At 39.2% G+C, this 14,050-nt stretch overlaps 1 protein-coding gene across 1 annotated transcript; it reads left to right on the top strand.

Moving 5' to 3' along the window:
• The first annotated feature begins 658 nt into the window (after window positions 1-658).
• METTL16 (methyltransferase 16, N6-methyladenosine) lies at window positions 659-13,364 on the top strand. Its single transcript, XM_054208048.1, has 9 exons — window positions 659-908; window positions 1,106-1,305; window positions 3,014-3,154; window positions 6,284-6,399; window positions 7,165-7,307; window positions 9,123-9,192; window positions 10,955-11,044; window positions 11,933-12,106; window positions 12,195-13,364. Exons 1-9 carry the CDS (start codon window positions 781-783, stop codon window positions 12,810-12,812), a joined length of 1,680 nt encoding a protein of 559 aa, XP_054064023.1. The 5' UTR covers window positions 659-780; the 3' UTR covers window positions 12,813-13,364.
• Window positions 13,365-14,050: the final 686 nt, after the last annotated feature.

Here is a 14,050-nt window from a genome sequence, read left to right as displayed (position 1 = left end):
AGAAGAGACTGACCCCCACCTCTCTACAGCCTCCTTTCAGGTAGTTGTAGAGAGCGATAAGGTCTCCCCTCAGCCTGCTTTTCTCCAGGCTGAACAACCCCAGCTCCCTCAGCCGCTCCTCATGAGACTTGTGCTCCAGACCCCTCACCAGCTTCATTGCCCTTCTCTGGTCTGGACATGCTCCAGAAGATGGTACAAAGCTCATTGTAATAGCCTTTGTATTTCTTTCATAATTTGTGTTCAACAACCACAGCACTATAATAATTGCTCCAGGTGTGAAACTGCTTAAAGCGGGGAAATCATCAGAAGTCCTTTCCAGGATTTGGGACTACCAAGGAAGTGGTTTGGCGGGGGTTGGGTTTGGTTTGGTTTGTTTGTTTGAGTTTTTATGTTGTTTTTTTTTACCGTGTAATCCATCAATTAAAATCCAGCTCTTTTAAAGTTCACCGTGCAAGGTAAGCCACAACCAGCTGCCTCGCCACCAAATTAATTATACAGAAATCCCTGACTGTGGAAGTAGACTCTTCCTCCGCTCCCCTGTCCCCGCGGCGGGCGATGGTCTGAGCGAGGCGCCCCTCCTCTCCCCCCCCCGCCGCCTGCTACGCCTTGGTACGCCCCAAGGGGGCCGCGGTGCGCGCCGGGAACTGGGTGGGCGGCACGCGCCGCCGGTGGCTTGGTCAGCGGCGGCGGGAAGGCCGTTAACCCGCTCCGCGCAGTCGGCGGCTCTACCCCCCCCTCACCCGCTCCCTACACACACCCCGGTCCTCCCCCGCCGCTGCCATGGCCCTCAACAAGTCCATGCACGCCCGAAACCGCTACAAGGACAAGCCGCCCGACTTCGCCTACCTGGCGGCCAAGTACCCCGAGTTCCAGCAGCACGTGCAGACCACCCTCACCGGCAGGATGAGGTAGGGTCCGGCCGGCGGAGCAGCGGGGGAGGCCGCGTCCTGAGGGAGAGCGGGCCGGGTAGGCCCCGGCCAGGCCGGGCCGCGTCCCGCGGCTGCGGAGCTGTTCCCGCCGCCTTCCCGTTTGTGGGTGTCCGCCCCCGGGGTGTGGCGAGCGAAGAGGCCGCTGGCACCCCATAACCGCTGCTTGTGCCTTTCAGCCTGAATTTCAAGGACCCTGAGGCGGTGAGAGCCCTGACGTGTACCCTGCTGAAGGAGGATTTTGGGCTTACGATCGACATCCCCGTGGAAAGGCTTATTCCTACCGTTCCCTTGAGGCTGAACTACATCCACTGGGTGGAGGATCTCATCGGTCATCAGGATGCTGACAAGCAAGTCCTGAGGCGAGGCATTGACATAGGTACTTGGAAAGGCAAAACATCCAATTCGTTATTTACCGTCAGTGAAATTGCCTGATAAAATTTGTTATGTGTCCATGGGGAAACACGAAGTTTGAGAAACAAAAAAATCTGAGCTGTGCTCGCCATGGTGGAATGACAGTCTGACTCCATTGGTATTTACTTTTGCTTCTCAGCGGGTAGGATTTCTCTGCACAAACTCAAGAATGACCGTAGCAGGCAATTTGGCTTTCCGTGGCCTTGAACTCTCTTGAGAGTATCTTTGTGTGGTATACAAAAGTTATGCTGCTAGTAACGGCAGCATCGGCATTTGGATTCAGAATTTTTGGTGATTCTGCATGAATTATTTAAAAGGCATTTGTGATGGTACGTTTGAGTTTAGTTCACATTTTTTACTTTTGTCAATACAGTCTTCCTTTATGATTTCAAAGACTTGTTTTTGAAGATTGTTTTGTGCTGAAGTAACTCAATAAAATAGAAGCTGGAATTTGCTTTCGAACTTGTATTTTAATGCTTGACTTCAAAGCTTGAGTTCAGTTATCATGTCATTTTTTTCGTTAGTGTTTTCTTGGTGTTTGCTAGCATGATTTTTTTTTTAATGGAATGTTTGATGTCTTGAAATTTACTGACTTGTATTTTTAGCTGGATTTGTGATGGATACAAGGTTTATATCATCATGTGGTGCGTGCACAGCTGCTTTCCTTTCATAACTTCTAAACTTGTTAGCTAACTTCTATGCATTTGATATTAGGTTATATTTTTAAAAACAGTTTATATGAACTTCATCACAGTAGGTGGCTAGGTAGAAGAGACAGATCCTTTAAGTCCTCCGGATATTGAGAAATCTTCTGTTTGGGTTTGCAGTGAGCACTGATGTTCCAACTCTGTCAAAACAGTAAATCATCCAAGAGCAATGTTACAGGAATGCTGGAAATAACCACACACTTTTATGTACTGACATTGTTATTTATGTTTCAATCAGTCAGTGTAACAGTAGACTCTCAATATATCTCTGAACTCAAGTTTTGTGATGGTGAGGTATCTTTCCCTTTTCTTGTGTCCATTCCCTTTTTAATCCTGAATTTGACTGTCATTGGTAATTCGATTGCCTAGATATGCCATAATGATGAGAAGGAATTATTTTGTGCTAGCGTATACTTCTCTTTGTTACCAAGTTTTCATCTGTCTGGCTAACTTTTTAGATATCTTAATGAGCACCCCTGTTCCTTTGATTGTTTTGGGTATTGGGAAAAGACAGTCTGATGGAACAGAAATGTTTTGGGTTTTTTTTGTTGCTGTATGCATCAAAATAAATTATTTGTGGTAGATAATATAAAAATGAAGAAGAAAAGGGTATTTGTGATGGTGTTTTTTTTTTTTTAGTAAAACCAGAATATATGTCTTTCACTATATAAATTAATGATTGTCATATAGAAAAAAAAATAGCTTAAAAAGAAGTGGATCACTTATTCCAGAATATTTAACTCTTTATTTTATTAAAGGTGCATATTTGACAATGACACTATTTCAAATTAAGAAAATAAAGTTCACTGAAGAACTGAGTAGTAGATGATCAATCTACGATGCTCAATCTATCAATGTTTTCTTGAAATTAGTTCTTTTTGTGGTAAAAAGTACATAGCTAATAGCCACATTGCATGTAACACCAGAGACTTGTTCTGCCTTTCTTACGGTTTTTTGCTTCTTCAGGGACAGGGGCATCTTGCATATACCCGTTACTTGGAGCAACTTTGAATGGCTGGTATTTTCTTGCAACAGAAGTGGATGATATGTGCTTCAATTATGCCAAGAAGAATGTGGAACAGAATAACCTGTCTGATCTCATAAAAGGTACGATGTAATAAGGTATTTAGTAGTATACAAATGTTGGGATATAGTTTTGTCACATTCAGTGGCTTATCAGAATCTGTATACCTGCCAAATATATGCTCAATTGTTCTTACTGAAGCGGAATGTTTACTAAGGTCTGTGTATGCTTAAGCCAGGAGCTCACAGCTTTTCTAAGAATGGGATGTGTGGATAGAAAACTACTTATCCTTACAAAAATCTGAAAGTTAAACTTCACCCTGGGGTGTTTTCTTCTCTCCATATTTTTTTGTCTGTTACTGCGGTGCTGCTTAGAGTTTGTGCTGTTTCTGCTGCTAGGAGACCTGCAGTGCTCGTCAGATAATTTGCATGACTCTTGACGTATCTTGTACAGAGAGAGTCTTTTGTACTCATTTCTGAATTAGGTCCTAACAGTGTCTGTGGTAGTAGCAGTATGCCAGACTTGGTCTGTGTATGACCTTGGAAAATTTTCTGTGGGAACTCCGTACACTAAAAAGCAGGTCCATTATTCAGATCTGAAATAAAGGTTACTTCTGCTGGATTTTGGAAGTATGCTTTTTACCAAAATGTTGTTGTCTTGGTCTGTCCTCCATGTCAGTCTTGAACATCCAGAACTTCATGTGGGGAACAATGACGGTTTTCCTGTTACTGCTGTCGTCATAGGATTTTTGTGGTGTGGTGGTGTTTCACTGTACTGGGAAAACCTCTGGCAAAGGAAAATGCCTCATGCGAAGCGGTAGTGCCAAAGGTGATAAGATAAACAACCCACAACACAATTTTTGTCATGTTCTCAGAGTCTGTCTTGAAATTTTTGCCAAATAGCTTCATTTGGCGATCATGTTGGAATATAGCCTTTGTTCTTCTAACTTCAATGACTAAAAATAATTCAGTGATAATAAAACCAGCAGTAATGTGGTGATGATTTACTAATTGCATCGTAGCTTCTTTTTTCCCAGACGAAAAAAAAAGTAATGTTTTTTGGCTGAAAGTGAAATACTGCTTGCAGTAACTTTCTTACAAAGGGAATCTCTCCTATATGTGCAAACTAGAAACTTGATAAACCTGGGGACTGATTGTAAATGCTAAAAAAAATTACATGGTGTTCTGAGTTGTGTATCTTACTGGAATGGGATGATGGTCAGAATTCGTCTTCTGGTATTTAAAAAAAAAAAAGGTTAAAAAATTAAAAATATCACTACCCTGAATTTAATGGTAGATTAAGAGATTTTCAACAGCTTGGACTCTGGAATTTTTCAAACTACTTGCAAGGTAATTTAGGCTGCCTCTGCAACATAATTATTACATTGTTTGCTTCCTGTTTCTTTTATTTGCTTTCTTATTTCCAAATAAAATCCCATACTGCCAATTAAAGCTATGTCAATTAAGCTAGCTGTCTAAGTGGAACGTGGTATTCTTTGATGTCATCTTCTAAGTAACTTTACAGTAATTTTAGAAAGTATGTACAATAGACCAGATGTTACGGCTCAGATTAACATAATCTTTTTGCAGAGTTCTGCTCATTTTAGCCCTGCTGTCTACTTTACTATAAAAAAACAATTGCGTGTCTTGTCTTTTTTTTTTTTTTTCTCCTCTATTTTTTCCCCCTCCTCCAGAAAACTGGAAAGGATCTTGCTAACAAAGAAAGGCAGTGAAATACTCTGATAACTGTGGGCTGGATGTTTCAAAGCATTTATATAAGTGTCTCCTCTGTTTGCAACAGCAACTGCTATCTTACACCTCAGTGCCAGAAGTATGCATTGAGCAGCTTCTGGAGACATATAGTGATCTCTTGGAAAACTGTAACCTGAAAACCATCAGTCCAGCTCGCTTGCTGAAGAACTTTTGGCTTTGACTGTGATGTGTAATTGTAACTAGTAATTTGTATTCAGTAATTCCTAATTTGATTAGTTTACCATTTTTTAATGTCATAAGGGAAGCAGGGGAACAGATATCTACAGAGATAAGAAAGCATCACGCTTTAATGTCAACAATTTTAAATGGGAACAATGTAATATAAGGAGAAATGCTAAGTGCTTAATGTATAAATTTAAGATTATAAACCAGAGAACAATATGTTGATATATTTTTAAAATGAACTATCCTTCTTTTCTCATAGGATTTAAAATTTGTTTATCTCTTGACTATAAATTTCTGTACTTTGAAATGTTTGTGACTTACTGAACTGCAGCTTTAAAGTTAGTGGGTGTTCTAGGGATTATTCTTGCTATATAGAACTTGAACTTTGGTAATTGCCTGCTGCCCTAACAATTTTGTGTTCTTAGGACAATGATAAACAGTAGTAGTAAATGTTAGGAAGAGAGGCATGCCTTCTGTGTACATTGTAAATACCTTTGTTCTGTGTGCATCATCTGTGAGTTGCAGGACTGGTGAAGTCTGCAAGAAGTCCTGCTTGTAATAATGCTTTAAATGGACTTCATCCATATTTAAATTCCTCTCCTTGGCCTGGAGTTCCTGTGGTCTTCAGAAGATGTGTGACAGGACTTGTCCACAATTTCCAAGGGAGTTATATAGCCTTTGGGGAAAGACAGTGGAGATCTGTGTGGGATGTTTGCCTTCGTCCTTGTGATGAGTAATAGTAAGTTGGTGGCCCCTAGTAAGCAGAAGGTTTATCCAGGAAGAAACTCTAATCTTTTTATTTCGTTGTAATTTTTCCAAATTGTATAAGACTATAGTTCCTGTGCAGGAAGCATAGTATTGCTAACACAGTACTTCTGTTTTATTGTAAGATTAGATGTAAAGCTAATCTTCGTGTTACATAACTTCAATGAAGATAGCTTAATCTTAGTCTTTCTCACCCTTACACTCTAGAAAGACTAATCAGTACATTTTCTTAAGTACCATTCTAGAATTCCATATCTTTAAGAAAAAAAAAAATTGTTTAGACTGGGGTTCCTTTATCTCTGAGGAGCCTGTGGGGTAATTAACTGACATTCGTGTTAATTTTTGGAAGGGCTTAAAGTATATTTGTAGTTGCATGAGAGAACTCAGTATAACTCAAGCAGTTCCTATTGTTTTAAAAAGACTCAAGTAATTCAAGTAACACCAAAATGTAAATGGCATGCTAGATAAAATATGAAGTTCCTTACTGACTAAATTCCTATTTTCTATTAGTGGTTAAGGTACCACAGAAGACTCTTCTAATGGATGCACTGAAAGAAGAATCCGAGATCATTTATGATTTCTGCATGTGCAACCCCCCCTTTTTTGCCAACCAGTTGGAAGCAAAGGTAAGTTAACAAACTAAATGTGGTGTGTACTTCAGTGTTCAATGAGTGGGAGGGTAGCAACAATTTAACCTCTTCCCTTGTGGAAGGTTGAGTGGAAAATCCCAAATCATGATGAAATAGCATTTAAGTCTTCTCCCTCCTTCGCTCCCCACACCAAGTTTTGAAAAACCTAACTGTTGCCCTTCCTGAAGTGGAGGATGACCTGTAGATTTTCTTCATGAGTTCTTACTGTCTTACAGAATTAGTTTGGAAAGTAGACAGCTAGTAAATCTGAAATCAGGTGCCCATTGCGTAACAGTGGTACAGAGGAATTAGTTTCTGGCATTATGCCTGTCTGTATTTTTTGTTTCCTTAGTGATTTAGGCAGTATCATACAACTCAGAACAGTTCTTGCAATACCCACTGAGTATAGTCAGAAACTTAAGTCTATAATATAGGGCAGTAGAAAAAAGATTTATGTGTTGGAATTAAACACTATAGATTGTAATTGTGTAGATGCATGAAACCAGCATGTCTTGCTTGTATTGGAACCACATATTTCATATTAGCAGGATACTGATGTGTGACAAATAACTTACCTAGGTTTGAGACTGTAGGGATGTCACTCAGTTACGCTTATTTTGAACATATCTTTGTCTATTATGTATGGTTCTGATGGGAGGAGCATAACTAGAGGTGGTGATGCTTGCTACCCGTGAAAGATTGAGTCAGGAAGCAGCCTAAATTTTCATTAAATTTTCACCTGAAATGTTCCTTTTTATCCAGGGAGTAAATTCTCGAAATCCACGGCGTCCCCCTCCCAGTTCTGTAAATACAGGAGGGATCACAGAAATCATGGCTGAAGGGGGAGAACTAGAATTTGTCAAAAGAATTATTCATGATAGTCTACAACTTAAAAAGAGGTTACGGTAAGTGCATTGTGCCAGTTAAAAAAAAAAACAAACCACCTTTTATTTCGTTCTTTGGCAGAAATCATGTGAAAATCATATTTTAAGTAAGGAATGTAGCTGTTCAGTGGTATCTGTTTGGTTTGTTTAGTGATACATACAGATCTGTAATTAGTCTCAGTTAATGTAAAATTGGTTATTCCTGAGCATCAAACAATTACAACTCATCGTTGGAGGTATGTAAAGGCAGAAGGCAAAAAAAGCCTGTATGAGTGACACTTGTAGCTTGCAGCTAAGTTAGCACTCATACTTGCTAAAGACAGACAGGGTTGATTTTTAACAGTTTCTGGGATGGGGGAAGATTTATGACATTGCCTAGTTATCTGTTCGTTACCTAAAAGTTTCTGTCTTTTCCTGGCTGAATTTTGGTAACTTGCAGCTTTGCCTACTAAAGGGCACTGTTGTACTGAATGCTGTTTTGAGTGAACATAAGCTACCATAAAAATCATAGCCTTTTGAACAAGATAAACAGATGGCACATCTTGAGCTTTCTGACGATCTGACTTTTGCTCCCCTAGTGCTGTACGTCATTCCTCTAGCTCTTCTGGAAGATATTTTTTTTTTTTTTTTAGTATTCCAAAATATAGCTGCCAAGATTTTGTGTGTGTATTACCACAGCTTCTCCAGTGCTGTAAGCAAGGGAAGTAAAGCCTGCCGTTTTTATATTCAAGAAGTGTTTTGCTTTTGTTTTGTTTAGACCCTTCTAGGCAGAGCATTACATTAGAACCTCATATTCATCTGTCTAATACCAAAATTTTTTTTTAGAATGTTTGTTTTCTAGTAATGGGCCTGAAAAAATGAAGGATATACTCAGTTTTTGGAAAAAAAAATGACAAAGCAAAACTGCATTTGTCTCTGTTAGAAGTGCTTCTATCTAGTAGTGCTTTGAAGAAAAAAAAAAAAGTTGAGGAGGTTTGCAGAGGTTGCAATTTTGCAAACCCTGAAATGTCGTAGGAGGTTTTTTTTTTTTAATGACCTTCCTTTCTCTGTCACCCCCCAAATCTTATAAAACATAAAAAGGGTATAGATAGTATGGCAGAGTGATGTTCAGATGTGGTTAAAAGCCAGAAGAATTAAATTTTTGAGACTTTTTTAGCATCTTGTTTGTGACAGTGAGGACACTGGAAAATGACTGTCCTGTCAAAGTTTGTAGGTAGAATGTTATTTTAGGCTACTTGATGTAGACAAGCTTTTAGCTGTGTACGCTCTTATTAGTGTCTAAAATGTAGTGATTTTTCAAAACTAAATACAAGCTGAAACTGTTGTCCTGCATTTAGTCAGTGATGCAATGGGTGAGGGGAGGCAAGTCAGAGAGAAAGTGATGGTATATACATATATATTTTAAATGTTCTTCTATTAGGTGGTAGTCAGTAGGTCTGCTTCTGAGGCATAAATGCTTGTCAATAGTTGAATATTCCTTTTTATTCTGATTCATTCTCCAAATAAAGTGGAGAAATTTAAAAGATCATTGTAAGTGGTAACATCTTCCACATAACAGGATTTTTGGTTGTTTAGGCACTGTTTCAATACTAGACTTAATGTATTTCCTAAAAAAGGGAAAAGCTTTCCCTGTCCAGTCTGTCTTTGGGCCTTCTGTTCCATTTCATGTTGTACTGTGTCCTAGTCTCTGTTTAAGAGTGTGATTATTTTGTTGTTGTTTTGTTTTTAAATCTTCTGTTGTTCTTGCAGGTTTCTGATCCAAGTAGTTCTTTCTGGTAGTTGCCATTTTCAGTTGAAGTGGATTTGTAAAATGCTTTGTTAATGTGTTGTTTGCAGATGGTACAGTTGCATGTTGGGGAAGAAGTGCAGTTTAGCGCCATTGAAAGAGGAACTTCGAATCCAGGGGGTGAGTTTGTATATAGTCCATGTATATCCTGTATATGTTCTATGCAATATATACTATGTTCTAATGTGTGTGGGTAATTATTGAATTATTTTACTGAGGTTTTTTATTTACAAGCAAAAACTGTAGTTCCTTGTTAGGGAACCAGTCAAAGCAGTTGAGGTTTAATTATTTCAGATTCAAAGCTGATAGATAGGTAGCACATATTGTCTCCAGATTTTTTGCCTTTGTCATGTGTAGAAGCATGTCTTTGTCCATTCTGCTTTAAAATAACCTTAACCACAGGTATTGTAAAAAAAATAAAATGTTCTAGCTCTCTCTCCTCTTAGTTAATGTGAAATCTAGCAATTTTGTTCATAAATGAAATTGTAGCATTATTTAAAGCACAGCCTTTTTTTGTGTGTGTGTTCACTTCTGGCATCAGGTAAAACCAAACCTTTGCTACTATTTCATGCAAGAAAGCTGTGCAGAGAACTCTTTTTATGGCTTTCTGGAGGAAGCGTAATCTTTAATTTCCATACAAACAAAGTGATTGTGAGATCTGACCTTGTATATGGTGGAGAGGTGAAGGAAAGAGAATGCATGGTGAAATCAATTCCCAGAAAGATGAACTACAAGCCATAGGGAGTCCTTAAACTCAATACCAAAAGCAGATGCTGTGCTATGCACCAAATTTCAAGTATCTGACTTTATTCCCTATCCTTGAACCTGTTGCACCTCAGTCTTAGTAAAGTGAGAGCAATGCTTGCAAACCTTGCATAGAAAAGCTGAGTTTTTCTTTTGTATTTTTCTTGAAATTGCCAATTTCATTTTGTTCAGGTTTGTAATCTTTGTTGTAATAGAGCTGGGAATATATTAATTGTAACCAAGTGCAGGCTGTGTTGTGGTGCAGGTTAGGATGCAGCATAAATGTTCCCGAAAAGTCCACTCATTCAAAATTGTCTTGACATTTGTTGTATTATTGGAAATTTTGGCAGAATTAGGAATTCAAAGGCAGTGAAAGTTCTAGGATAGAAACACCTTTTCTTCTCTCTTTTTGAAGGCGTTTCTCAAAAGTAAGATTATTTTTTATTCTGTGCAGACCTGGGGCTTGTGCTCTGGAGCTGATAATTCAGAGTGAGGTGGGATAGTTGGTATTTATCCTTGCTAGTATTTAGCACATTCTCCATACCATACCTAAATGCCTTACAGGATCCATGTGTGGACAGACTCGTTAACACTAGCACTGGATCTGAGTTTTATATTTAAAGGCAGTCTAAGTTCAGACTTAATGTTTTGGGGCAAAGATAGAGAAGTGTTTCTGGGTATATTTCTTCCATCTGCAGACAGTCAGTGGCTTGGCTTCGCAGCCCTTCGTTGCCTTTGTTCTGTGTCCTTTGCTACAGCAATGGTTCAGTATTCAAGTGTGGAACAGGAGCAGGTTCTGAACAAGGAAAAAGAACGCACTTTTTGCAGAATCAGAATGCAGATGTGTGCCGTAGGTGTGCTGGATTGCTGCACAAAAAGGGTTATGTTTTGTGTTGCTGAACTTGAAGCTCTGAAAGGGCATAGACATGGCAGGGCAGAGATGGGAAATCCTGGACATGGATACAAGGCTTGGCATGGACATCCATGAGCTGTGTCAGAAAGAATCTCCAATTCTGTCATGAGAAAATAACTTTGTCAACTTTGTGATTTTTTTTTTTTTTTAAATTTGAAAATGTGTGCAGTAAAACAATATTGTTTGTTAATACGAGATTGAGTTTTGTGTTGCTGCTTTGCATAGGTTCCTAAAGTTACTCATACTGAATTCTGTCAAGGACGCACCATGAGATGGGCACTGGCATGGAGTTTCTATGATGATGTACAAGTACCTGTAAGTAGCTTAATGTTGGTTTGCTTGTGATTGTGCCTCTTGTTTGAGGAAGGGCCTAATGAACTATAACTGCCATGAAACAAACTCTTTTCCTTCACACTGGAATGTTGGATGCACTGTATGGACTGTGGAATTTCTTAACTGGCTGCCAGTCTGTTAGCAGTAGTTACACGTGATTCATAAATGACCTATGTTTAGGGAGGAAAAGAGAAGCCTGTGCAGGAACTTCCTGTGTGTTTCAGTGAAAATCAAGGTTGCTTGTAACATAATTCAAATAGAAATTTTATATTAAAAATATGCCAAGTTTAGGGGTAGGTTTGAACTTAAGGCTTCCCTCTGAAAACTTGGTTTTAATTTACCGTATAAATTTTGTTACTGAATAGACATGATCATGTCTAGCTCAGTCTTGCCTACGTGAATGTAAGTGGAGTTCGTTCACCTTAACTAATGAGAACCAGTTGCTTTTTTTGGATCCAGATGTACATATAGGGTAAGATAGGTATAGACAATAACCAGCCTTATCAAAGATGCACGTAAACCTTCAGTGAACTTGGACCAAAATGTGGATATTAGCGCTTGACCTCTATTCCCCAGAACAGCTGTACTTTCTCAGCTCACAGAGAGCTAATGGCATGAAGGGACCAGTGATGCCTTTTGCCTAATATCTGAAGATAAATTCCATCTGTCCATCATGCTAACGCAAAGTGCATGATCCTCTTAGCTATTTTTAATCTAAAATTCTTCAGAGTGAAGCGAAGTGAAACACAGGCCATTTCAATGACTTTTTAGTGGCTTACATTATACTCTTAATCCCCATGTCTTCTGAGTACAAAAGTTATCCCACTAATATTGCATAGCTTTGTAATTTTTTTTTCTTTCTTCTTCTAGTCACCTCCCTCTAAAAGAAGAAAATTAGAAAAACCCCGAAAGCCAATTACTTTTATGGTCTTGGCTTCTACGGTCAAAGAGTTATCCGTCAAAGCTGCAGCTATGGGGTGGGATGCTGTAGAAGCTATTGCTGTGGTTAGAGCCTGGGTAGAGAAGATTCTCACTGATCTGAAGGTACAGTATTAAGCATTGTATGTTAAAACAACATCCTACTTGAAAGCATAATTGTGATAGTATGACGTTCTGCTGTTTTCTGCAATAGGTTCAGCATAAACGTGTTCCATGTGGAAAAGATGAAGTCAGCCTGTTTGTGACTGCCATTGAAAACTCCTGGATTCATTTGAGGAGAAAGAAACGAGAGAGAATAAGGCAATTACGAGAACTTCCTCGGGCTTCTGAAGATACTTTGCAAGCAATGGAAGAGGAAAAAAACAGCCAGAAGAGTGTGAGCAACAGTTCGGACTGTGAAAACCCCAAGACTGAAGACTCTGAAACAGGGTTTATGGCACCTGATGAGGATGTCCACTTGACCACAGGTGATGAGCTAATAGAAGAATCTGCTACCAAAGAAGAACACAGCGAGCACGCGAAGGGGGAGGAGACAGAAGCAAAGCAGGCAGAAACATCACTTGGCAAAGGTTCCAGTAATGCAAAGGAGGAACCTTGCCCTTCAGAGGAAGCCAGCAATATGACCGTTGAAAAAGAACAAAGTCCCAAAGAAACTAGTAGATGTTTTCTCTTTAAGTGCTTAATGAATGTGAAGAAAGAAGGAAATGATGTATTAGTAGAAATGCACTGGGTTGAAGGACAGAACAGAGACTTGATGAACCAGCTGTGCACATACGTTCGGAACCAAATTCTTCGACTGGTTGCTAGTTAGCCCTTTTTCCTACTTTCAGTCAGTCCTCAAATTTTGTTAACTATTTTTAACAGATTAAAATTTTCAGTTATCAAAACCTGTTTTTTCCCCTTCAGAAAATCAGTAAAAAGGAGATTAAAGTCCCCTATAATACTTTAAATAGCTTTTTCAAAGCTGCAAGGAGCATATGAAGTGTACTTCATTGGATGTGAAGTGATGGGGAACTAATTGATTTTGTGCTGCAGTTGTAAAACTACATGTTAAAGTGAAACATGGCTGTGCTGTGACAGTTTCGAATATCAACAGTGCTTATTCTGGTCTTTTTTCTGCTGCAATAGAATTATATATTGTTACTAAGTAGAAATCTTTACTGAAATATTTTCAATATTTTTTCAATACTAATGCAGAAAATGGTTAGTCTGCTGTGGGAATTGTTTTCTGCAGCGAGGAGTCTTCAATTAAGGATTTAAGTATGCCTCTCTTCCCTTTAATGCATTTAACCTTTGGTCATCAGAGTGGCGAGATGGATGCATCCTTCAAGTGTCAATTCATTAAAATAATTGCTTTAGAAAATGTGGTGTTGTACTTTTTTGATGCTTGGGCTTTGAAACACAGAAGAGCCCTACTATTAGTATCTGGTTTGGTAAACTTTGTTCTAACAACAAAATAAGCTCTTTGAGCTGCTTGGTTTTAAAGATGATTTAACTATGTTGACTGTTCCATTAGACCATTCCTTACACTGATTCAAATATAATCATCTGAAATGACAGCAGTATTTAATCTTGCTTCCATTTAATCTTAAGAGATTGCCTTAAGGGCAGGAATGAGAGGTGCTCATCTTTGTGGGCCAGAAGTTCCTTATGCAGGACAAAGATGGGTACAGAAGCTTTAGGCTCTTGCAGAGGAAGACAACTGTACGGAAGGCTTGTGTTTCCACACGTGACTCCCACGTCCTTTTTTTCTACCAGCTGTTCTCCCAGTGTTTCTGGGCCAGTGACCAGTTCCTGTGAGGAGATAGGCTGAGGGACATGGGTCTTGGGTGCCTTGGAGAAGGTGTGTGTGCATGTTTGAGATGATGAGCACCGGCAGTGCTTTGCATGAGGTCAGCCTCCCAAGCTGTGATCCATTTCTCTGTAGAGATGTACAGAACATGGAGAGAAAGTATTTCTGAGAGAGTGTGTGTGCATGTTACCCAAAATAAAAGATGCACTCCTTTTGAGGGAGTGCAGTATTTCCTTCTGAGGGACAGAAGAAAATAC

This window comes from Rissa tridactyla, chromosome 1 (assembly GCF_028500815.1).
Source record: "Rissa tridactyla isolate bRisTri1 chromosome 1, bRisTri1.patW.cur.20221130, whole genome shotgun sequence".
NCBI lineage: Eukaryota > Metazoa > Chordata > Aves > Charadriiformes > Laridae > Rissa > Rissa tridactyla.
This window is presented reverse-complemented; position numbering and strand designations above follow the sequence as displayed.

Excerpts from the sequence above, each read along its gene's own strand:
- METTL16 (XM_054208048.1), top strand. The coding sequence starts at position 781 with ATGGCCCTCAACAAGTCCATGCACGCCCGAAACCGCTACAAGGACAAG. Across the intron at positions 909-1,105 it reads ACCCTCACCGGCAGGATGAG|CCTGAATTTCAAGGACCCTG; the intron begins GTAGGGTCCGGC and ends TGTGCCTTTCAG. Across the intron at positions 11,045-11,932 it reads ATGATGATGTACAAGTACCT|TCACCTCCCTCTAAAAGAAG; the intron begins GTAAGTAGCTTA and ends TTCTTCTTCTAG.